This window comes from Brachionichthys hirsutus, chromosome 7, assembly GCF_040956055.1.
Source record: "Brachionichthys hirsutus isolate HB-005 chromosome 7, CSIRO-AGI_Bhir_v1, whole genome shotgun sequence".
Taxonomy (NCBI): Eukaryota; Metazoa; Chordata; class Actinopteri; order Lophiiformes; family Brachionichthyidae; genus Brachionichthys; species Brachionichthys hirsutus.
Genome location: NC_090903.1, coordinates 3,528,785 through 3,553,128, shown reverse-complemented (window position 1 = coordinate 3,553,128; position 24,344 = coordinate 3,528,785). Strand labels below are relative to the sequence as shown.

Below are 24,344 nucleotides of genomic sequence, written 5' to 3'. Positions count from 1 at the left end.
TTCGTAGTTTGGGTCGGTCTGTAATCACCTCCTGAAACGCGTCTGGAACAATAACAAAAATGTTATTCAAATGAGGGGGCGGTCTTAAGTGTGTCTTGGGTTGAACTGCTTGCCTATTGGTTGATTGATTGGCATGTGGGTGCAGAAATCCACGAGGTACTGTTGGCAACAGTCGACTCAAGTCGGCGTCTAACGCTGGAGCTCTCCATGCAAGCCGTGGAGACTTAACTTGTTGATTAACCAACATTATTATTATTATTATTTTGGGCATTATAAAAAAACTATATAGTGTATAGTGTAAGGAACCAGACATCTTACTTTATATATTGGACGGCTGAGAAGACATACTGCACATTTTTGATGTTTATTATTAATCAGAACATAATCCAATAACATAACACTCATCGGTTTAAATAATTATGGATTTTTGTGGAAAATATAATTTTCCCACAAAGACTGCAATTACAGTGAATCAACTGTAGTCTGACAGAAGACATGGCCACGAACTACATGAAGTCTCATGTCTGTTACCCGGGAGCATCACTCATGAGTTGCTATTTTTCATGTAAAAAACAGACACAACCCCCCCCCCCCCCCCCACACACACTCACACTAAAACAGAAGTAAGACAACCGTTCACTAAACATGTCCGAGTTACTTTTCTTTGGCAAGCTTTGAGACGTCTTGTGGGAGCAACACAAAGGGGCCTTTATACAGTTTTAGAGGCAAAATCATCAAAAGTAAACGCATCTTGTTTTTCAGCGTCCTCTCAATCCCAGCTTTCTACAACAGGCGATGCGTGAAGGCCTCCCCCTTAAATTCCTGGGCTGGAACGGGATCGTCACAGTCGCACTTGAATCATTTGAGAATATTGCAGACACAGGCACTTAAAAGACACCGACACTGGCATACAGTCTGGTACAATAGTCATGCAGTGGTACAACTCGGCCATCATGAGGTAATAACTAACATATTGAATATCTGAATGAAGCATATCTATATTTATCCATCTGCCAAAAAGCACCCGAGTTTTAAATGATAAACACCAGTGCAACAGAAATAAAAGGGAACCAACTTCAGCATCAGATTGTATATGTACAGTATTTTAGAAATATACATATCTCCCAATTCGTCATCCTTTTTTTTTTTTTTTTTTTACAGTGTTGGTTTGTTTTTAGCTATCAAGCTTGTCCACGGCTTTTGCGGGAGAAGGCAAAGCCATCCAGTTTGCATAAACACTATCATTGGCATATCTTGTAAAGACTGGATTAGTGGCATCGTGTCTGTTGAGCGGTACCGGGCTCTTCTCGGGCCAGTTCGGGTATGACATGCCTAAAAATGAGAACATGTCATTGTTCTGCACTCAGAAAAAGATTAACAGCGTGCCGACAGTAAGGCTTCCGAAACAAACTCTGCACTTTCTGCCTCTCTGATTTGACTCTTAGCAGTGTGTAAGCATGGCCTCAAAGCGAAACGCCATTTATCGTTCATAGTTGCTTTGGGTAACGCATCAAGTCCATATTGCTACTCGTAAACTTTAAATGTTCTGTTGCGAAGAAGCGCAAACAAATCACTGCTCCAATATATCGTTTGCGATCCCTCCATCTCACCAGAGAGTTCCTTTAGAAAGCCTTACTGTTCCTCTTTTCAGCATTGTGAAATCATCATGGATGAATAGCTAATACACAGTACACAGTGGACAGACAGGAGATCGAAGACAATCGGGACTAAAAAAAAGACAACACCGAGCGACTGATCGGGAAAGGGACCTGTTTCAAATGTCACACGCTGTTCCTTCCAATGCAAAGACATCATGAAATGATGACCAAAAAAAATAAAAAATGAAATAATGGACATTAACAAATAAAAATGCAGATGAAACATGAATGAAGTAACTCGGAATGAAGGTTGCATCCAGTATTAAACGATGAAGGGTTTTTGGTCAGCACTCATGTACATTAGAAGCAGGTCCACACAACCCAGAGGTCAAGACACGAGATCTGGTTTTGGTTTTTTCTCCCACTGAGCCTCTCATTTACGATGAAATGGGAGATAAATCAGCACAAATCGGCGAAGGTCATGCCTAGATCACGGACACACACACACACACACACACACACACACACTTGACTACAGAAAAGCTTGCCAAAAAAAAAAAAAAGAGCTTGTGTTGCATTTCCTGTTTCTAAAATCTAGTAAATGCATGGGAGATTCTACCATAGAGCTTGTTTTCAATCCATGTGGAGGGGAGGGTTCGAGGGAGAGGGGCGTTATTACAGTCCACTAGTGGGGTGTCCTCTTCAGAGAGGGCGTCGTCGTATAGGAGCGCGTCCGCTGGCGTGGACGCTGCCAGGTCCAGGTAATCCTGATGGGAGCAGATGAAGGTGGATTAAGCTGATTACTGAGGAGCGGGGGGGTCGCCATGCTCAGACTGAGTGTGCTAAAGGCCAGAGACATGCAGTACCGTGACGTCTCCCGATAAATATCCCAACGAGATTGGCAGATATATATTCATTAGTTTGAGGGACTTGCTTGCTGTAATCGGACAGGCCTGCAGCCCAATAAAGTACATTCAGCTACTTGACTGTCTGATTACGCTGCTCAAGGCCGGACCTTAGCTTTGCTTTTAAACTGCACTTCTGGCCTCTGAAGCATTGTGCAATACTGACAGATAAGCCCTGTCGACTAGCAGCGGGGGTTCCTGTTGGTCCAGCTGCAAATCTAAAAGATTCAAGATTGAAGATCAAGAAAAGGAGTGGAAAGTTTAAAAAAACTGTCTGATGACAGATGTCAATGTTCACTTCGCCGTAGTTCTGTTTGGGTGTTTACCACTAATGCACGGAAATAGTCTGATAGCTACTTGGAGCATCTTTCCCGTGGAAGGATATAAACTTTTTACGTATAGCTTCCCCATACCCGACTTTTCACCATCATCTTCTCCAGCTCCTTGCTGATGTCTGAGAAGATCGGCCTCTTGTCCGATTCTTGCTTCCAGCATCGAACCATGAGGTTATACCTGCAGATGAATGAGTGAAATCAGTTAATTTAATCGCTACAGTAAGATGAGTGACCTTAATGTGGCACAGGAGAGTTACAGAACTCAGCAAGAATGAGACGCGAGTGGAGTGGAGCTCACATTTCTTCAGAGCAGTTCTCTGGCCTCTCCATCCGGTAGCCGGTCTTGAGCAGGTTAAAGAGGCGTTCAGGAGCAATACCTGGGTATGGATTTCCCCCCAAGGTCACAATCTCCCATAACAGTACACCAAAGGACCAACTGGAAGATAACACATGAGTTCATGAGGATATTTCAATAAAAAAGACAATTTGATAATCGGTGTCATTCTTGAAAGGATTAGGGCAACATTTTAGGAACACGCTTATTTGCTTTCTTGAGCCAAATGAGAAAATCAACTTTTAAAGCCAAGTTATCAATAGTTGTGTCTAATTTGTTAAATCATAATGAAGAAGTGTAAAAGGTTAATTTAATCCCTGTATTTAGTGTTCATGTGATGCCATGTGAAGCCAATCGTTAAGCCTGTGATTTTATATTTGTGCTTATTTGTTTAATGCGCATTTATATGTCATTTTATGTCAGTTCTAATCCGCAAGTTAATTTATGTCTTTATATTTTATCTTGTTTTAGTTCTGACGGCATTGTTTGGACATCTTGTGACATTATTGGGACAAGCTCAAGACCTGTTGTCCAAATAAATGGCTGTTAAAAACCAAAGAACGACGTGGATCCTTGATTGAACTCTGAGGGAGTAACAATTCCTATTAATATTCAACATGAGCCGAGACAGAACAATTAGAGCTGCTGATGAGATCATTCCTCAACCTTTGGAAGTTTAATCCGGGACTCCACTCAGAACCTCGGTTCTCGAATAACTGTTTTGCAACAAAACAAAAAAAAGGCGTCTAAAATGCTTCGGAAGTCAAACAGATTTTTGGGATTCTAACACACGAGAGGAGCCGAGGCGCACCGAAGAGCCTAACCGAGTCGGTTCATGCGAGTAGATCTGCCGTAGCGCCTTTTTCGCTTCGTGTGCGTTTTGTTTCGGATTTATTCTTTTGAGCTCTTAGTCATGGATCGAAACGGGCAGCAGCAAGGCGCCTGGAAAAGGAAAGGAAAGCAGCGGGAACAAATATGAAAATGGCGTCGCGTGTCTTGCTGCAGTGTGGAGAAATCAACGATTCAACTTTTCATGAGAAAGCTAGGCTAAAAAGAAAGAAAAGGGAAAAAACCCAGAAGGGCAGTTACCCAGTATTTTAAAAGGAATAACCCCGCCCCCTTCCTTCTGTCCCTCCCCCTCGATCCCAACAGCGCAGCCAAAACGATTTGTAAATCATGCAGAATTGAGTTAAATTAACTTTTATTATGTTGTTTTCCGTACTATTTACACTTTTATGTGTTATCTGTTTAGAGACACGCAGTTACACATTAATACGACTGCAGACATATAAATGGGCATTTATCTACTTCACATTATTTCCTATGGGAAATATAGTTTTGGTTTTTGAACAAATCGCTTTTCAAACTATATTACGGAACTAATTCTGATCGAGAACCGACGCTCCACTGTACTTGCCGCTGGTTATTTAGAATAGGTTTAATGTCTTTGAACCCTAAACAGACGTCAGATTCAACGTTCAAGGATTTCCATGGCGTGGAACCAGCATCCCTCAATTACCTTTGTATAATCGACTAGCTACTTCACAACAACTTTTATGCTAAGCTAACAGGCTGCTGGTTGTCCCGTCAATCTTCTCCAAGAAAACAAATATGTGCATGTCCTGTCATGAGAAACGATTGAATGATGTGTCCTCACACGTCACTTTGTGTTGTGTAAATGTGGTCAAACAAGGACTCTATCGCCATCCATTTAACCGGAATGCGGCCCTGAAAAACACAAGAGGCGGTACTTGTTAAACTTGAGCCACGCTATTGTTGTATAAACACACAAATGTGCTCGTTTCCGCCTCTTTACCTTGCTCCGTTTGACGTACGAGTCCTCTTCGTACACATCCCTGGAAAGGCCAAAGTCTGAGATCTTCATCTTTCGCCCTTCGGCTACGAGGACGTTTCGTGCCGCGAGGTCTCTGTGAACAAGCTATCAGATCAAACGGCTCATTTAACACGCCTTTCAGGTGTGATGCCAACATACCAATATCCTTAGATCACACAATTGTAGCTGATACTTTCAGTCAGCTAAATTAAGTTGTTTCTCGATCACTTCAATATCGATTTCTATTAGAATTAATTAATCTATTTGTTTGAAGAAAACAGATAATTTAACGTCTTGGACCGAAGCTCCAAACTAACATTTTGAATGATGTTTGAACTTCACATTTTATTCATTCATCGAACTTGAAATAGAACTTCTTTCGGCACGGCCACTTTTTGAGCTATTTCCGTTTGTTCCGTTTTTTGTTTTTGCAGTTTTCTCTGTATTTATAAATGTTAATTGTAAAAATGACAGAGATTAGGAATACCTTCATTTCAGCCAGGTATTGCATCCCTCTAGAGATCTGCCAGGCAAATGAGATGAGGTCGCCCATCGTGAGGGCCCTGTCGTCAGGGTTCTCCAGGTAGCTGGAGTTTCGGTTGGCATCCCTTCCCATGTAGCTCGGGCCAACTTTCCGACTCTCACGCAGGAAGTTGCGGAGCGAACCAAACTTGGCGTACTCCACGATCAGATACAACGGGCCTATTCAAAGGAGTGCTGCACTGAGACTCCGTGTGTGAGGCGCGCACCGTGTCCCGAGAGAGGCCTGAGGTCTTACCGTCTTGGCTGCACGCTCCGAACATCTTGATGACGTGGGGGTGGTTGACTTGCTTCAGTAAGGTAAATTCGGAGAGCAGGTCACGCAGCTCGCTGTGGGAGGCATTTTCTGCCAAGTAGAAAAAGAACCATTCGTGTCATCAAACACCCTTTCCTCAATTACTTTCTCAACTTTTCCGACTTGTCTTACCTTTAAGCATTTTCACGGCCACCGTGGTGTAACCGGCTTTCCCTTTCAGCCTGAAGGCTGTTGCCTTAACGACTTTTCCAAACTCGCCTTCGCCTAAAGTCTTGCCAAGTACAAGATTTTTGCGAGGAAACTCCCACTTTGGGTCCTCCTGTTCAAAAACACACGCATTTCACCAGTTCAACATGCGATGCTGGCGATGAGCCCCGCCGCCTGCCGGAGGAAGCAGCTTACGGGTATCTTGAAGGCGTCTGTCTCAATGGAGTCCTGCGACCCCCGGCGCAGATTGTTAGCAGGGAAGCTGATCGGGTAAGCCTGGGCTGGCCTTCGGAACGTCATCTCGGCAGAGGCGATCGGGGGCTTGGGCGAGCTCTTGTGGTACCGGTGGATGAAGTACGAAGACAAGAGGATGGAGACGATGAAGGAGAGGAGAAGAGCTGTCGCGATGATGGTCTTGCACATGTCGTCACATATTGCCTCTGAAGGAGAGCGTGGTGGACAACAGTGTCACTCATCACCATGGCAGCCACCCATATCTGCTTGACTCTTGATGGGACACGTTATACGGCCTTTTGGGGACAGTAGTTCACGTAATGTTATTGATTTATTAAAAGTAACCTTCAATGTTGTCTTTCTCACAGAAACATTTCTCCGTGTAGCAGTAGCACGTTCCATAGCCCGCCTGGATGCCGTTCCTCAAGCCCCGTTCATGACCTCCAGTCACGGATGCCTCTATGGGGACAGATGAACGTGGTAAATGGAACAGGTAGAGCGGTCTTGTTTTTTTTTTTTTTTTTTGGGTTTTGTCTGTGTACCGACAACCAAAGCATTTGCGTTTCTTACTTGTGCAGTCTTGCGGGCATATCGATGTGTTTTTGCTTTCAACTGCGTCGCAAAAGCTATCCGGGCATGTCCGTAAGTCGGGGGAGCAGGTCGAGTAATTCTCAGATATCACTGAAAGGCAAACAGAAAGGAAAGCCGGAAATGAAGGGATTCACGTAAAATGATCTGAAGAACTCGTTTTAAAATCCATGAGCCGAGTTGGACTCAAGCAAGCGATTTAGGTTGTTGTCTGTCTGACTGTCTGAGGAACGAAGGCAAAGGGGTGTCATTTCTATTCCTAATTCGTCGTAGGTGTGTTTGTGGGTATGAAATGAAGTAGAGCGACTTCTCCCGTTCCATTTAACAGCCCGGTATGCAGCACTTGTCTCATGGAAAGATAATCCGCTAATGCCATCAGGGATTTATTTAAATGCACATAGCTTGCCTGTCTAACGGGTTTAGTGACGATCATAATGCAACGATACCTTCCTCAGTGTTTTGCCTCCACTGGCATTTCCCAGCCGTCGCTCCCACGCCTCGCGCGGACTCACAGTCTGTTCTTAGTCTGTTCTCTGCACAGGACAGGAGCTGCTGGTTCTCTTGAATGGTCTTGTCTGCTAAATAACAGGACAAAAAACACACCAAAAAAAACATCCCAAACCTTCCATTGAAACATTTGAAACAGTAAAAAGAGTTCATGTGTGGCCCACGGTGGTGCAGAACAGAAATCTGATCTCTGGACAGACACGTAGATCTGGACGAGGTGCGGGGACGTATCCCGTCTGTCTTTGGTGCTGTGAAGTACACATTGTCTCACCTACAGAGTCCAGGATGATCTGGATCAGCGTGCTGGCCTCGAGCTGCGTGTGCTCCTCCTGCGCTACCACGGCGTACTGCAGGTTCCGGCACCCGGGCCTGCGGAGCGCCCCCGTGTCGTTCACGTAGAGCAGCCCCCACATCTCGCCGTGGGCCTGAGTGATGCTTACGGCCGCGTAGCAGGACTGCACGTCAGCAGAAACGTTCCTGTCTGGCACCTCGAGGCGGTACGTGACACTGAAGCCATCAAACTGCTGGCAGTTTTCCACGCAGACTCTGCCAACCTTAGAGGCGCATCAGAAGTTTAACTTGACAGTGAGTCAGCATTACCCGTTGTGTCAATAGAATGAAGTCTAACTTTACCTGAATTGAAACTTTTCTTCCGTTTCTGAGTTTTGACTATTTTTCTTATCAGCAAAATTACCTTTACTTTGTTTAGGATGACTTATTTTAAGACAAGAGATTTATTTTTGCAATAGCGTGTTCCAGAGCATACGACCTTTTTTTTTTATTAAGTTGAACACAATGGGAAGATGGGCTGCAACCGCTCTGACTCATTTTCTCCTTTTCTACACCCCCCCCCCCTGCCCGTTAAAAATTATATCCAACGCAACACAATGAACTGTGATTGACAGAGCCTCTAACTCTCAGATATTCCTCCATGGCTTGTTTAGGAGTCGAAGCTTCAGTTATTCCTGAACAGGAGAACACATATTTTGTACCCCTTAATCTCTAATTCAAATTGACAAAGATCTGTGTTGGTAAAACTAAAACAATGCTGAAGCAAAAAACAAGGATGGCGTATTGGGAGAGAATGTCATTCTAGTGAATAATTATCCGATGTCTCTGCTTGAGACACTGACCTCCATTCATTACAGGACACAGAGGAAATGAAGCAGAAACATTTAAATAATATTTCCAGCCTTTTTGTGTTTCATTGTTATTAGCGTTGATTTGGGAGTTTTTATATGGCCGGAACGGCAAAAAAACCCAATTTCAGTTATTTCATATGGGAAAATATGTATTTGACATACGAACTCAGTCCAGGAACGAATTACACTCGTAAGTCAAGGTACTGCTGTGCTGTTCTCGGAACATTGACGAAGAGGAAAAGATTCATTGAACCAATTGTTGTTCCCTGTGAGAACCAGGAAAGTTGCTGGAGCCTATCCCAGCTTGCGACGGGCGAGAGGCGGGGCACACCTCGGATGCATCGCCAGTGCGTCGCTCTAACGATTCTCCAGGGTTAAAGGGCGTAGCTACCTTTCTAGAAATGATCCCCGTGTTGCAACTTTGTGCCCCTTTGCAGCGGACAGAGCGTAAATACGCTTTTTGTTAAAAAGCCATGAATACCTGTGCGTAAACAGATGCTCTGCGCGTCACCGGGAACACGTGCGTGACATTGTTGAATCGGATGTGGACTGGTAAGATGGTGACATTGAAGTGCAGCAACACTGCCCCCTGTTGGCCGGGGTAGGTGGTGTCGTTCAACAGGTATTTCAGCTGCAGGGTGGTATTCTCTGTCACATCGAGGTTCCTTTTCAGGACGAGCTCTAGAATCAAAGGGCACGCCATGAGAATGTATCGCAGAAAAAAAGTGCAGAATTCACAAGCATTTCCGGAATATCGGCACGTCCCGTACTTACGGTACATGTGCACGCTCTCTCGAATGCCTCCGTGAGCTGCCTTCTTTTCGCTGAATGTGCCTTTAATGTCAAACGTTTCCCTTATCCATGGATCACTGCTGAGCAAAGTCCCCACATACTTGTTGTGACTCTGGTCTATCGGATAGATGGGGGTCAGATCCCGGTCAAAGACAAACAGCGTGCCGAAGGAGCCACCCTGGAAAAGAAAGAGGAAGGCGGGCCATTTGAATCCTGACGTAAAAGACGATGAACTGAACGAACGAACTATTGAGTTTGATACGATCGGTGCGACGCAAGTCTTCGCACCCTAGTCCGGTTGAAGCCGATCACGATATCCGCCGTGTCTGTCCCGTTCACGTACGGAGCGTTATCGTCCTCGTCGTTGACAAAGACATCGAGCGACGTTTCCACCTTGGTGATGAGGGTTTCTGTCCGGACCGTGCAAACCAGCAGGAGCCTGTAACGTTCACTCTCCTCGCGGTCCAATGGGGCGGTGACCTCCAGCTCCGCCGTGCTCTCATTTACAGCGAACGGTGCCGTCGTGTCTGCAGACAGAAGCGATTGCAGAAGTTGTCGTCTGCAGAAAGTGCAGCCTGGGCTAAGCTTTGCATGCACAACGGTCAGGGAGCGATAGCATTTATAGACAAAATGCTAAGCCATGGAGTTACGCTAACTTACACCAATAGTTCGTGAGCAAAAGCTCACATTGACCAAAGTAAGCACCCGTTTGTCAATGGAGGAATTCATCTTGCAAAGAGTCACTCAAATATGTCCAACCTGATTCCACATGGTAGGAGATGGTATAGTTGGGGCACACGTTGATCCTGGTGAGACGGCGGAGTTGGCGCAGGGCCCCCGGGAACCTGTTCTCCATGACATGCGGGTTGGAGGTGTCTCGGTGTGGGAAGCACAGCTCCTTCATGTCTGTCTGCGCACACCGAGGCATGGTGGCATTAACAAAGTCCAGCGTGATCCGTGGAGCATTTCTGCTCATGCACTGGGAATTCCTGGAAAGGTTTGGCAGCACCATGGCCTGCAGGAACAACTTCTTCACAGACCACGACTTCTGATCTGAGGAGATAACATTTTTTTTCAGACAGTGCTGTTTTTTGATGACCGAGCTCTTTTTGGTCTCTATGCTATTACATTATCCTCCTGAAGGCAGGAGCCTCATTAGTATGCCAACGGCAGCCATCACCAAATGGATTTTCCATTATATGTTTATAGGACGGCTGGCACTGAAATGGGAACGTACATTACCATTAGAGCATCTTTATGCAACTCACATAGCAAAGCGAAGTCACTCTCCTCCAGGGTTTTGTTCAGGGAAACGATCCCAGTGTTGATATCCATGGTGAACCAGGAGCTGTACGCCGGGCGTCTGATCCAGCACAGGTAAAAATACGGCTGCTCGGATTCACTGTCCTGCATGGCGTGGACCTGGAGGACTGGCGTCCCAGCAGGCTGGCCGACGTACACTGTCTCAATGTACTCGTTCTGAGGGAAGTACAAACCTAGCGCTCCTGTAAGAAGGACAGAAGTGGGTGTTAACAATAAGCAGGTAGAAATCCCCATTAAGGTAAACCTCATTGACAACTGACGAAACCCGATTACAGAGGAGCTCTTCAGACAACGCGACCCTCTGCCAATGCTATCTGGGCACTGAGTGGAAATTGAAACACGTGGAATATGACTTGGGTTGCAAAAATCTGGGAATTTTAAAAGATGGAAAATTGTCATTGGAATGAACAGGAATTTAAGGGAATAAAGGGGAATATATGGGAATAAATGGGAATTTTACTACTCAGTGAACTTAAATATAGTTGGGGAAAGTATATTTTAGCATAATCTTGACTAAAAAGAACAGACACGCTTGAATATCCATGCCATTCCTCCATCACGTGCACGTAGCACACTGCTTACTGCATGGCTATTGAGACCACGCCCCCTACATGCACTGTGCATTCCTCCATCACGTGCACAGATGATTTCTAGAAACTGGAACACACTTTTAAGCCCAAAGCAAAGACTGTTGAAGCCACACATTTGAGCCGGTGAACGACAAGTGAAGAAAGTTTTGAGGATAGTATGGGAAAATATATTTATTTAATATTTAAATTGCAAATATCAAGTACAAATGTATTCATCTAGTTATTAGAGAGCTAGCTGATAAGCTAGATGCTAAATTAGCCATAGCTAGCATCACTTATATATATATATCTTATAAAGATGCTAGCTACTCAAATGTGATGCTGTGTTCTGCCTCCTGCAGATGTTGTGAAGATCAGTCCAGTTGTTCAGCTCGCCTCACTATTTATACATCTGTTCATGCCTTTACGTTAGTATTCTTACAGGCTGTTGTCTGACTTTACAGAAAAATGCCACTATCCAATGCGTGAAGACATTTCACACCAGGTTAATGTTCAAGGAAAGTCTGTGTATGTGTGTAAATATTGTGATCAGACGTGCGTGAAGAATGTCACAAAAACGCAGCAGCATATTGCAAAGTGCAAAAAAAAAAAAAGAAATCCCCAAGGCCTCAATATTTCCAACATTTCCCAGCTTAACTTGCCATGGAAATGCTCCGCCCCTTTGCGACCCTAAATATGACAGGCTCTTTTCTAATAAGTCTTCCATCACATTAGCAGAAATTGAAAGGAGGGCTCAAATGACACTTTGCTGCTCTTTTAATGATTTTCTCATCTGGTCAATAACGTGGTTTCCGATGTTCCTCGGGTTCACCTTGAGAAGTTTAATTACAAGGGATAACATGATATGCTAGAAAAATACATCATTACCTGTCAGACGGGAGTGTGGTGTGTGTGTGTGTGTGTGTGCGCGTGTGTGGCGATAATCCATAAAGAACAATAGCAGGCTGCGTGTTTTACAGGAAAGTGGAGACGTGAGTGTTTCCACTGTAATTATATCCCTGTCAGGTTCCCCTTTGACGATGGTGGGCGACCATTTAGGGAATGCACTAATGTCATTAGCAGACAGCACAACTGGATTTTCTATTTCTGTTGGTGCAGTCGAGGCCTCGGCTCTGGTTTCAGACATTGATTTAATTTTGCGGGGGTTGGATGACAGGAGGCCGAGATGATGGATAAAGCGTAGCCTTCCTTCCTGAAGGATGCAGAGGTGCTTAGGGAGGCTGGAACGCTTTTTATTAAAAGTGTTCTCCAGACGTAAACACACAGCAGGCTGCTTGTATATTAACCCTGCTGGGTTGGCAAGAATCCGTCTCATGACTCACGTTTTCGGTAAGACTTTCCATCTCCTTTAGCCCATTATAAGCCGCTTAGAACCAGCAGGGGAATCGCTGAAAACGGCCTCAAGCCTTATTTAGTACGTTTGAATATATATTTTTCTTCAGTTTGTGGTTTGCGCGCATTTATTTAAATAAATCAAAATCAGTTCTTATTGCTGTCAAAAAACAACAACAACTACTCGCTTTAATTTCCTGTGGATGTGATCTTCTGTAGGGCTAATCTATAAACTACAGAGAGCAGAGCACACACCTCCCCTGAGACGCAACAGTTGGACACAGATCTGTTTCATCTTGATAGAAAAGGTACAGAATTTTCCCAGAGGATGTGAATGTGTCACAATTTGCGTAAAAAAGAAAGTAATTGAATTTTTTTTGGTTAGAATGGAAATAAACAAATAAATAACTTTGTCTGAAGATATATTTCTGTTCACCATGTTTCAGTAATGTTCTGGCTCATATACTCCACAAGGGCTTTCTTTACAAATCAATCATGATTTCATTTTTCTGTATAATTAGACTATTTTTTTTTTTTTTTTCTAAAAATTATAAAGTATTTACATTTGTCTGGATCTTTTAGTTCTCAGCAACTTAACAGTTTTTGGAAAATCTGGAAATCAATTCAGAAGAAAATTCTGTTTAAAAAAAAATCATTATCATATGTACCATATATTATTAAATTAAATTGTTAGTTTTAGTTATTTAGTTTATTTATTTGTTTGTTTGCAAGCAGGATTGCCCAAATCTAATCTATTGCGTTCTTTCATCATGCCCAGTCTATTTCACTTTACTGTTTGTAGTTAGTACCAGAGACGAGATGAAGACATTTTACACAGTTGACACTACACCTCTGAATACTCAAAATATTCTATTTTTGCTGATTTAATTAACTTAATTGTTTTCATTTTACCAAACTGTAGAGCTCTGAAACAAAACATTAAATATGGGCTAATATTATTATTATTATTAATAATACAGCATCCTCAAGTAACTGATAAATGTAAATATAAAACTTCGTATGTATCTGTCCTACAACACATGTTCTGTTGGTGATCAAAAATAGGATACATTTGCGAGCGCAAAATAACAGAATGATTGTTTTTGTGTCAGAGAACGCAACACATCCATGCATGGCGTAATCAGTGTCCACAGAATGGCCACTAGAGGGAGCCATTACTTAAATGACAGGAACAAAACCGGCGGGCGGTGGCAGACATCAAAACACATGACTGTATATATTATATACTAACTATATAGTATTCAAACCCTTTTGAAAAATAGTCCAACATCGTAAATCCCTTTATCGTCCAAATCAACTTCCGAGACACCATCATGAATCAAACGGCAGCAGGGGGGGGGGGGGGGGGGGGGGGCTGCATACATTAACCAGGCTCAAAGTTATGATGGTGGACCTTATGCTACACAATTTGTTGATTTCATTCAGAATGCAATTTCTTTCCAGGACTGAGGCCAACAGAAAGTAAGCAGTTTATATCAAAAGGAATTAATCGAATGGATCGTGCCGGCCTCTCTTGGGCAAATGGCATATTTGATTTGTGAAAGCATGATTCAGTCTTTCTCAAAGCATGACTCATCAACTTTTCTAAATGATGTGGAGTGATGGAAATCCAGACATGAGTAACATTTCATCTCTTATGGCTGCGTGGAGAAGGGTTTTTAAAATGACAGACGCAGCTTTTATTCACGGCGACTAATGTTCTTTTCATCGTCTAATATTGACATTAGCAACAAACTATTTCTGTGACCCCGCCCCCCCCCCCCCCACATAAGTCACCGAATGTACGCATAAGCTGACATTTTACAGCCTTCAAACACCTATAAAACTGACGCCGAGCTGCCGCACACAATATTTTATCTTGAAAAGCCAAAGTAATTTTGCAAACAAATCCCATGTTTGAACCGGGGGACATTTGCTGTTTACAGAAGACATCATGTCCAGCTGAGTGGACGGCAAATCTGAACTCACACATGGACTGTTTGGCGAAACTAAAACAACAGCAGGGGGGGGGGCTTTTCGTCATCTTCCACCTTTGCTCTTCTTGGATGGCAACAGTTTTCTTTCGCGTCCTGCGTCTGTTGTCTCTCGTATTTTAACTGAGGAAGGACAGAAAGGACACGAGCGCTCAGTCAGTCACAGACCTCAGCGTGTCGTCTGCGACTGGTCTGAGCTGGGAGGTCAGGACGCCCTCTGCGCCGTCCCAGACAAAGACAAAGAACTCGATTAGCTCAACGCGTGCCTCGGATGAAAGATTTACCAGCCGTGAGCTCATGTCCCGCATTAAAGGAGACGAAACGTCGTGGACGTCGCCGCGCATCCTCACCAGCAGCACGGAAAAAGTGAGCCGGTACGGAAGCGGTGTGATTTACTCCCTCACTAATCCTCCTCATAGACTGGAGCTCCTCGCGGCTGAGAGCTCAGCCCGATGACCTTTCCCTCAAGGTCACCGTTGCCTGACGACGACCCTTTGGAGGGGCTTTGTATCCGGCTGCAGATCAATCAATAGCCGTGCTAATCAACAGCGGTGCTGATTGTTTTTCACCGATGGGAGGCAGGGGGGGGGCTGGATACTGCGAGCTATAATCTGCGTCGCTCATCATGGATCCCGCTGTTTCGGCTGCAGAAACATCAGCAGGGGGGGGTTCGATTTCACAGCGCCGTCACCATCAGTACCCGGATCTGAGAGGAACCGGTTTACGAACCGGTTCGGGAGCATTTCAGTCATTCTGAAGCGGCGCCCGATAACTCTGCAGAGATGTAAAAGCGAGGTGAATTCTTACCTTTTAAAAAAGGTTCAATGAGCTAAAAACCGGCGCATTGAGCCGTAACGCCACTTATGACGCCTGTTATTGATCGCAGCCGTTTTAAATGTCTCCACCTGGGTTTGCTCTGCCAGCATGTACGTCTTCTCCCGCATATCGCACTGGTTCCAGGATTTATTGTAGCTGTGATTATGGCGCTTTCGATCGCTCAACAATGAGAGCTAATAATAAAGGGCAGAAAGTCATTTCCGGTCATGATGACACAGCTTTGATTATATCTGACATCAGTTTGGGGGGGGGGGCTCCAGGTAGATCACTCAGTTCACCGTGATGCATACCGTAACATAATAATCAATTACTCTGCGGTGTAATCCAATTAGCCTTCCGAGAGCAGGAGAGCCGAGATGCAATGAACCATGCTCATCAGTCATCAGGAAACCGAATGGGACGTCTCCTCGGGGATTAGCTGCAGGCACAAATTCATTTTAGGAATTCTTGTGGGAATGAAATTGCAATCAGAAATTGAAAACACGGTTCGTCACAGAGCTCCATGCGGGGGGCCGGGGCGCAGCGGGCGGACATTCTCATTCTCATTGCAGCAGCGGTGAAAAGCCCCCAGAATAGGGTCACTGTTTCAATCACTTATCTTTCCGTTTCACCCTCCTGAAAAATAAATAAATCCAACCACCCCCCCCCCCCCAAAAAAAAGTATTTAGACCCAAAGCCGCAGCTTCCTGAAGCCAGACTGCGGCTGCACTGTGGCTCTACAGGCCAGCACCTGAGCAGGTGCTGGCCTGCTATTGGTCTTGCATTAGAAGCTGAATCACACCAGCGCTCGCTCCCTTTCCCCGTCCAGCTTGGACTCCGGAGGGTTTAAAGGGATTATTTCTGTGGTATTTTTCTACGAGCACACGAGAAAAGCTTCCTGCTGTACTGTGTGTTTCACTTTGCCTGCATCTCAGCGCTGGGCTGCTTCTAGAATCCACATTCTGACGGTTGTTTCAGGGCTTTGGGCTGCAGACAGTCTGCGTGCGAGTTCAGAGATGGGCACAGCCAACAACTTGAGCAACACAACATTCGCCCGCATTCCAGTCCATCGGTGTCACATGGCCGTGTGGCGTCAAATGAGCCCGGGCCCCTTTGTTCCTTCTTTGCTAAACACGGTGTGCGCGGCATGCGCGGCTCGGCGACTGGAAAAGAACTCGTCGAGACCCGAGTGAAGGGAAACGACCAAACGCCCCGAGGGCCGTGTCTCCCTGTTCTTTCACCACCGCAAATTAGATTCCACAGCGATGCGTAGGAGCGACGCGCGACCCCGAACTGACTAGAGGATCAGGCAGAGCGCTCTGACAGGTAGGAGCAGCCGCCGCCAGCGGCACAGGCTCGGCGGGCGGGACGCAGGATACGCTCCCGCCGCCGCCGAGGGCGACCCGAGGATGGGCTGCCGGTTTGTTTTCTGATCTTGGGACTTTGACTGTCCTCTTTCATCTTTGTATGGAAGTCACATCTCAACAGAGTGAGACATCGCAGTAAATAAAGCAGTGGGGCGTTAAACGGGCTGCGAGCCGCCGGCGTGTCGGCGCTCCAGACTGACGTCGGAGAAGACGTCTCTCCTTTTATCTCTTAAATTTACAACCTGCTGTCTCCTGTTCGTCTGTCCTCGCTGACCTTTGATGTGAGCGTTAGACGAAAAACACACAAATTCTGATCGGACCATTTACACCTGTCTGATCAGCAGGAACTGGATTATGATCTGATTTGGGACAACATATTGTCAAAATATAGCACTGGTTAATTAACCCTTTAACGCCCGCACCATGAAGAGATCGTCAGAACACTGATTTTCAGGAAATAATGTTTATTATTTATTTAACTTTTGCAAGATGCATGTGTTGGCTTGTATCTATCAGCTTTTTCGGGGACAAACAAACTTCTGAAGTCCCAAAATCCTAAAAGGACATCAGAAACGTTTGGCAATAAAAGGTTACCGGTAAGTTACGTTAAAATGTAACGCAATGCTAGTAAGCGTTTGATTGAGACCTGCTGACGACTAGAAATAGTTAAACCTGGCAAAAAGATGGAACTGAATGTCAAAATGTCAAAAATGTGACATTGCTTCTCCAATCTGAATGAAAAATATATTGAACCTTTAAGGCTCGTCCCAACAGTTGCCCAATCTTTTGGCAGATGCACCAATGCTAATTAGTTTTCAAAGTGAATTGCAATTTTAATGGTAATGCTAATAACTCATAGCACTGGCCTCTCTTAGCCTAGAGTTGATTTAGGGACTAAGGGGGAGGGGGGAGGAAAGATGAGGCCAGATGGTTTTGTATCGCTTGGTAAGATGTGCTGTATGTGCAATTCATTAAAAAAAAAAAAATCTATAAACTGAAAATAACCAAAGAACAAAAGCATTTCCATGAAGCAAATTATTTCTTTTTGCTTGTTACCCAGAAAACATAAATCTTTTTTTTTCTTGAAGAGCCAAAATAAATTAAACGATTTATTTTGGCTCGTAGCACCTTTGACAGAAAGATAATTATCTCACAAAATTTAATAAAACACATGAAGACGTTTCATTATCGTTTCTAAACGTGACTGAAACAGACATAGTGACAGCAAGAGTTGGAAAACTGACAGGATTAAATATGCATCCAGGCAGCACAGAAGCTTCCCTCAATAAGGAGCTAAATCAAATAGCAGCGTGCTACAGATAGCATTTATTGGTCTGGTCCTTCTCCAAGCAGGAGGTGCTGATGAATAATGCCAGGAGGACAAGGAGCAGCTGAGGAGGCTGCTCTGGTACGGTGGGGTCACTGGAGATGACCTCTCGCTTAAGGTCAAGGTCAGAGGTCAAAATAGAGTCCGAGCTACAATAGCAAGAAAAAACGGATCAACATCTGTGGTTATTTGTGGGGAAGCGATAGATTCGACAAAAGTACAGTATCTGTTAGGAGGATTTGGTTCAAGTGTTTCACAAGGCTGGTCTCAACAGGAACCATTTCATTGTTGCCCTAAAATGGGCATAAATCCTGCGATGTCATCAGTCAGCGTCCATTAAAAAACAACAACATACTTTCAAGAAGTTCCTTAGATACATGTTTAAGTCCAGACATGAGTCATGATTGTGTGACTTCCATGTTTTCAAGTATTCTTCAAGTGCAAGAAAACATTAGAACAAAATGGAACTTTAATGAACGACAAACGGAAAGATCTGAGCAAACACAACGCTAACGCTGCTCTGACTCGGCCTGCTGCGCAAACACTGTTAGCGGCGCACGCAGCTCGTTTCAGAAGCGCAGAACGTGCCTGTCAAACAACACAAAGGACGCGTCTCATGTCCTGCCTCGGAGACAAATACAGGACGTCCCGCAGGTGCAAACATATCTTTAAATGCCCGGAAATATCAGCCAAATGTGTGCGAATTAAAGCCGCAAAAAACACACGGATCATTTTTAGTTAATTAGTCGTTATTAGAAGTTCACTCCTTAACAGATAAAACATATAGAGAGTTCTTCTGAACCAGAACGGCGGCTTTGTCCCGCCCACGTCACGTGTTGGGGCGGGGTTATGGTGATTGACAGCTGAGCTTTTGAACAGACAACCTCCCATTTACGTCGTACTTCACCAAATGCTCTGTTTTTTGTCAGCTATGCCATTTCTTTTTATTCTGTGTGACGCATTTTGCAATTTGCTGTTGCGCGTGTCCGATTGTGCACGTTTTGCGTTTGCAAGACTAAATGCATTGACTCGTCAAAAGCAGAACGCGTCTGTGGAGGAGCGTCGGGGCCTCGACGCCATGTCTGTGAGTTTAGAAATGAGTCGCGGCTCCTAATTCACTCTGATGTGCGTCTTGAACCCTTTAATTTGCCTTTTCTGCTTCACTCTGCTGGCGAGTGAAGCCACGTAAAAAAAAAAAAAAAGAAGCTCATTACCCTCGCAGGGAGCTCCGATTGCCAATTTCCTTTGTTTCATTACCTCGGCCAGAAACTCTGAACTAATCAGTAACCCGTAACGCTGATGATGCAAATTACGGAGCAGCCAAACGCGTGAGCGGCTTCAAACAACAAAAATACAAAAACACAAAAACTGCATCACAACAGGAACCGGGAGTACGAGGACTGGCGTTTAGAAAACCCAATTGGGTAATTCTGGCGTTAAAGAGGAACTTTATTTTGTATTTCAGTGGTCAGCAGTCAGAATGTCCTCATCCTCATCCTCCTCATCCTCATCCTCACCTGCTCGAGCATGAACAGAGAATCTGATGGGCCGTTTTGTGAGCCGTTTAACGTCGGATGCAATAACAGGCGATATTTTCTTGGAGAAAGCAAACATGCAGTGTTTGCCCAGCGATAGGAGCAGCCGCTGCACGCCTGCCCGCGGCTCGCTGGAGGCCTTTTGTGGCGACAAGCGGGCAGGTGAGAGGTGCAGGGGGGGGGGGGGGGGGGCAGATTTCAGCACCCGTTTAATTACCAGCACGTCCTTGACACATGAAATTGGACTAATCCAAGCGTCAGGGGAAAGAAAGGGCTGCTTCAGTCACACATGCTGCAGCCGATGTGCACCTGAAAACTCACACTGAACGCAGATCATGCAACTACCCCCCCCCCCCCCCCCACACACACACTTAAAAGGACACTGTTCCTTTTAAGTTTTTGCATGAATGAAATAACCCTGGTTCTCACCACAATCCTTTTTTTTTTTACTTTCATCCCCGATGAGTTCCTGTCTGTCCTATTTTTGTTGGAGCATCACCTCTGTGCCCCCCTGAGCTATGAGGGACACTTTAAATATAGAACCGCAGTGTTGGTACAGTTGGGCTGTGGGATTGCGAACGGGATTATAATATTATGATATATGGCTGCGCTCGTCTGACTCTGTTCCAGGGTGTCGTTCCATGCAATGCAAGTTAAACTGTCGGGGGCTGCGCTCACGCCATCTCAAGATAAAGAAAAATACTTCATCCAATTCAGCTTCAGCTTCGCGCGCATGTGTTCCGTTTGAAGCCAATAACTCCGGTCACGTGTTTCCCCCCTTTTAAATCCACGGTTGCCAGTTTCGCAGGGTTGAAACGTATAATTGAAAAGTTAACAAATAAGAATTGAATTTCGGTCTGAAAGAAGAGTCGGAGAAGAAGCTTTCAAAACTAAACCAAACAGATCGATTCTCCTGATTATGTTTGATGATTGGACACATTTTTTTTTCCCACAAACATATATTTTCCGAATTATTTCCGACGTCATCGTGCGCGCCCTGAAGTCCAATGATAAAGATGAAAGGATGATCATACCGTCCAGCAGCAGCAGCAGCAGCAGCGCGACGGCTCCGCGACGGAAACCACAGCTTGAGCCCATGTTCTCCAATCATAAGTGAACGTTTGTGAAGGAAATCGAGCTTCCAAAAAGTTCCTTTGACCGTCGGATGATGCCGATCAAAGCGATTGAGCCGGTTAAGGCAGGAGCCGCACGCAGTCCTCAGTGTCCCGCAGACGCGCAGCTCTGAGCGGCTCCAGCGGCTGCTGCTGGGATGACTGGCTGCATGTCCGGGGGGGGTCGGGGGGGGGCAGCATCATCAGGAAATGTAAGAGCATAATTCAACAGCGGGTCAGCCATCTCATTAACACTCTGCAGGGGGGGGGGGGGGGGGGGGGGAGTGAGCAACTATCATTAAATGCGTAATGGTGTTTTTTTTTTAAAGGTGCAGGCGCTGATTGTGGAAGCGGCACCAGGTGCGTTCACTTTAATCACCGCTGCGTTATTTCAAAAAGCATGCATTTTATTTTGAAATAAGTTCACGTAACTGTCCCGCAGCAGCAGTTTAGTTCGTGGAGTTGAAAGCAAAATGATTCGACTCCCGTTCTACGTTCGGGTCACTGGAAAAAACGATTTAATGAAAACAAGAACAACAACAAACAAACAAATAATGGGATAAATAAAAGGATTGTTCTACGGCAGTTTATATTATAATGTTGTGAATTTACAGTAGTATTTTGTACTGCTGTAGTTCTGTGTAGTATTTTTGAAGTACTGTAATGTTATGCAGTCTTGGCGTGTTGTGTAGTATTGGTAGTACTGTATGTTGTGTAGTATTTGTAGCACTGTAGTGTTGTCTAGTATTTGTAGTACTGTATGTTGTGTAGTAGTTTGTAGTACTGTAGTGTTGTGTAGTATTTGTAGCACTGTAGTGTTGTGTAGTATTTTGTAGTACTGTATGTTGTGTAGTATTTTGTAGTACTGTAGTGTTGTGTATTGTAGTACCCTTCACACGCTGCAAGTTTCGATGTGATTGAGGAAGCAGAGCAGAGTCACCATTCTTCCTCCTCCAGACATTCCACTGATCCGGTCAGACACTGTTTGCTCCACAGAGCAGCATCCCTCTTCCTCACTCCACAGAGCAGCATCCCTCTTCATCACTCCACAGAGCAGCCTCCCTCTTCATCACTCCACAGAGCAGCGTCCCTCTTCATCACTCCACAGAGCAGCCACCCTCTTCATCACTCCACAGAGCAGCCTCCCTCTTCATCACTCCACAGAGCAGCATCCCTCTTCATCACTCCACAGAGCAGCCTCCCTCTTCATCACTCCACAGAGCAGCCTCCCTCTTCATCACTCCACAGAGCAGCGTCCCTCTTCCTCACTCCACAGAGCAGCATCCCTCTTCATCACTCCACAGAGCAGCCTCCCTCTTCATCACTCCACAGAGCAGCCTCCCTCTTCATCACTCCACAGAGCAGCGTCCCTCTTCATCACTCCACAGAGCAGCATCCCTCTTCATCACTCCACAGAGCAGCCTCCCTCTTCATCACTCCACAGAGCAGCCTCCCTCTTCATCACTCCACAGAGCAGCGTCCCTCTTCATCACTCCACAGAGCAGCGTCCCTCTTCATCACTCCACAGAGCAGCCACCCTCTTCATCACTCCACAGAGCAGCCTCCCTCTTCATCACTCCACAGAGCAGCCACCCTCTTCATCACTCCACAGAGCAGCCTCCCTCTTCATCACTCCACAGAGCAGCGTCCCTCTTCATCACTCCACAGAGCAGCCTCCCTCTTCATCACTCCACAGAGCAGCGTCCCTCTTCATCACTCCACAGAGCAGCGTCCCTCTTCATCACTCCACAGAGCAGCCTCCCTCTTCATCACTCCACAGAGCAGCATCCCTCTTCATCACTCCACAGAGCAGCCTCCCTCTTCATCACTCCACAGAGCAGCCACCCTCTTCATCACTCCACAGAGCAGCCTCCCTCTTCATCACTCCACAGAGCAGCGTCCCTCTTCATCACGCCACAGAGCAGCCTCCCTCTTCATCACTCCACAGAGCAGCCTCCCTCTTCATCACTCCACAGAGCAGCGTCCCTCTTCATCACTCCACAGAGCAGCCTCCCTCTTCATCACTCCACAGAGCAGCCTCCCTCTTCATCACTCCACAGAGCAGCCAACGTAAACCTCACGCACTCTCAAAAAAATGAAGTTACGGCTCGAATGCATGTCTGTAAAGAATTTCTTCAGGCTGTAATGATGGTAGTACATTAACAGAATACTCAAGTATTCACACACGCTACATTAGGAGGATAAACGCCGCCTCGAGGGCGAGAGAGAGAATCCGAGCAGTCTGGAGGGAACATCTTATCAGGGATAGAATTTCCACATGACAGAGCATCGGTATCCGGAGACATTCGCTCAATGACAATCAATAAAGCCAAAGGAAATGTGGCGATGCGGGCGTGGTGTGAGGAACCGCAACGGTGTCTTCTGGGCTTTGCCTGACAGTACAGGCAGCAGAAACCGCCCCCCCCCCCCGCACCCCCCCGTCACCCGGACATCCTGCTTTGTGACGGGTAATGGCTTCAGTACCGTTCCTGTACCGAGTCAGAATGTATCTTTAGACCTTTGTCTTGATTTCATTATAAGAATATACAGAATAGAGATGTGTCGTCCCCCCCCCCCAGTCGTTTGGGATGCATGCAGGGATTCAAACGGCAAACGCTGCTCGCTCGCATTCCTAAAGACGCGACGCCCTGTTAGCAGCAGCATCACGGCCTGTAACGAGAGCGTGGTGCGATCCCACCGTGGGAGGAGACGAGCGGTTTCATTTCGTTAACTAAGTGGTCGTTTCATTCCGGAGCGTGCTCAACACTGTCGTGTAGCTCCCATGAATATCTTCAGCTGACCTGTTGGGCCACTTTGACATTTTTTTTTTTTGGAAATGCCCCCTCTCGGGAAGTTTAGGCAGCGTCGTGCATGAAATGCGACGTGCAAAGCGTGGCCAGGCTAGCTAGCTCAGCGCTGTTCCCTGATAAACTGCATTCCTGTTGTTTCCCTGAGTTGCTATTACGGTGAGTGCAGGAGGTGTCCGTCCCATTAATGACACTCCTTTGTGAGCTGTGCGTCTTGACCCCTATTAAAGTACTGCCACCCGGACAGCAGATGCTATCGGCCCACACGCACGCACACACACACACACACACACGCACAGGAAACGAAGGAGTGGCCATGGCAACTGACTCTTAATGGCTGCCCTGGTGTGCAGTGGAATCACTCAGCCTAATTTGGTATAAGCACCACCTCAGTATGCTCGATTTAATTGGTGCACAAAATATAATAATAATAATAATAATGCGTCGGTTTTATAGAGCGCTTCACATTGTTCATCATTCATTCACTCCACACGTGGTAAGATGACAGGAGCGATCGGCCCTCCTGACCACCGCCGACATTCACCCGCTCACTACATTCACACAGGCAAATGCGTGTTGCATTAAAACACACAACTCATCCGTCCGCACTTCTCTGGAAGAAGCCCTTAAAAAGCTTTGTTTTTCAAATTAGCCTCATCAGAACTCATCGAGATGTCTGTGGATGGACTGGGCGTCGCAGAAAGACTACGCCAAACCGATTAGTGGTCCAGTTTGATTTATTTGAACTCCCTCAGATGCTGTAAATGCGACAATCAGTCAGCCTTAGCCATGAAAAGGCTCTTACTTAAAATGAAACAACAACATGACAGCATTTGGCAGAGTCAAAGCCGGCAGATGGACACGCCGGT

At 45.6% G+C, this 24,344-nt stretch overlaps 1 protein-coding gene across 1 annotated transcript; it reads right to left on the bottom strand.

The window, feature by feature from the left end:
- Window positions 1-1,174: 1,174 nt before the first annotated feature.
- On the bottom strand, window positions 1,175-20,654 carry ret (ret proto-oncogene receptor tyrosine kinase). The gene is made up of 20 exons (XM_068741765.1): window positions 20,591-20,654; window positions 10,541-10,777; window positions 10,032-10,325; window positions 9,561-9,799; window positions 9,255-9,450; window positions 8,962-9,161; window positions 7,610-7,892; window positions 7,278-7,406; window positions 6,814-6,924; window positions 6,589-6,702; window positions 6,205-6,449; window positions 5,974-6,121; window positions 5,785-5,892; window positions 5,494-5,708; window positions 4,989-5,111; window positions 4,830-4,900; window positions 3,137-3,274; window positions 2,917-3,016; window positions 2,218-2,365; window positions 1,175-1,332 (listed from the first exon to the last, which is right to left on the bottom strand). The coding sequence occupies exons 1-20, from the start codon at window positions 20,652-20,654 to the stop codon at window positions 1,175-1,177; spliced, it is 3,321 nt and encodes a 1,106-aa protein (XP_068597866.1).
- Between the last annotated feature and the right edge of the window lie 3,690 nt (window positions 20,655-24,344).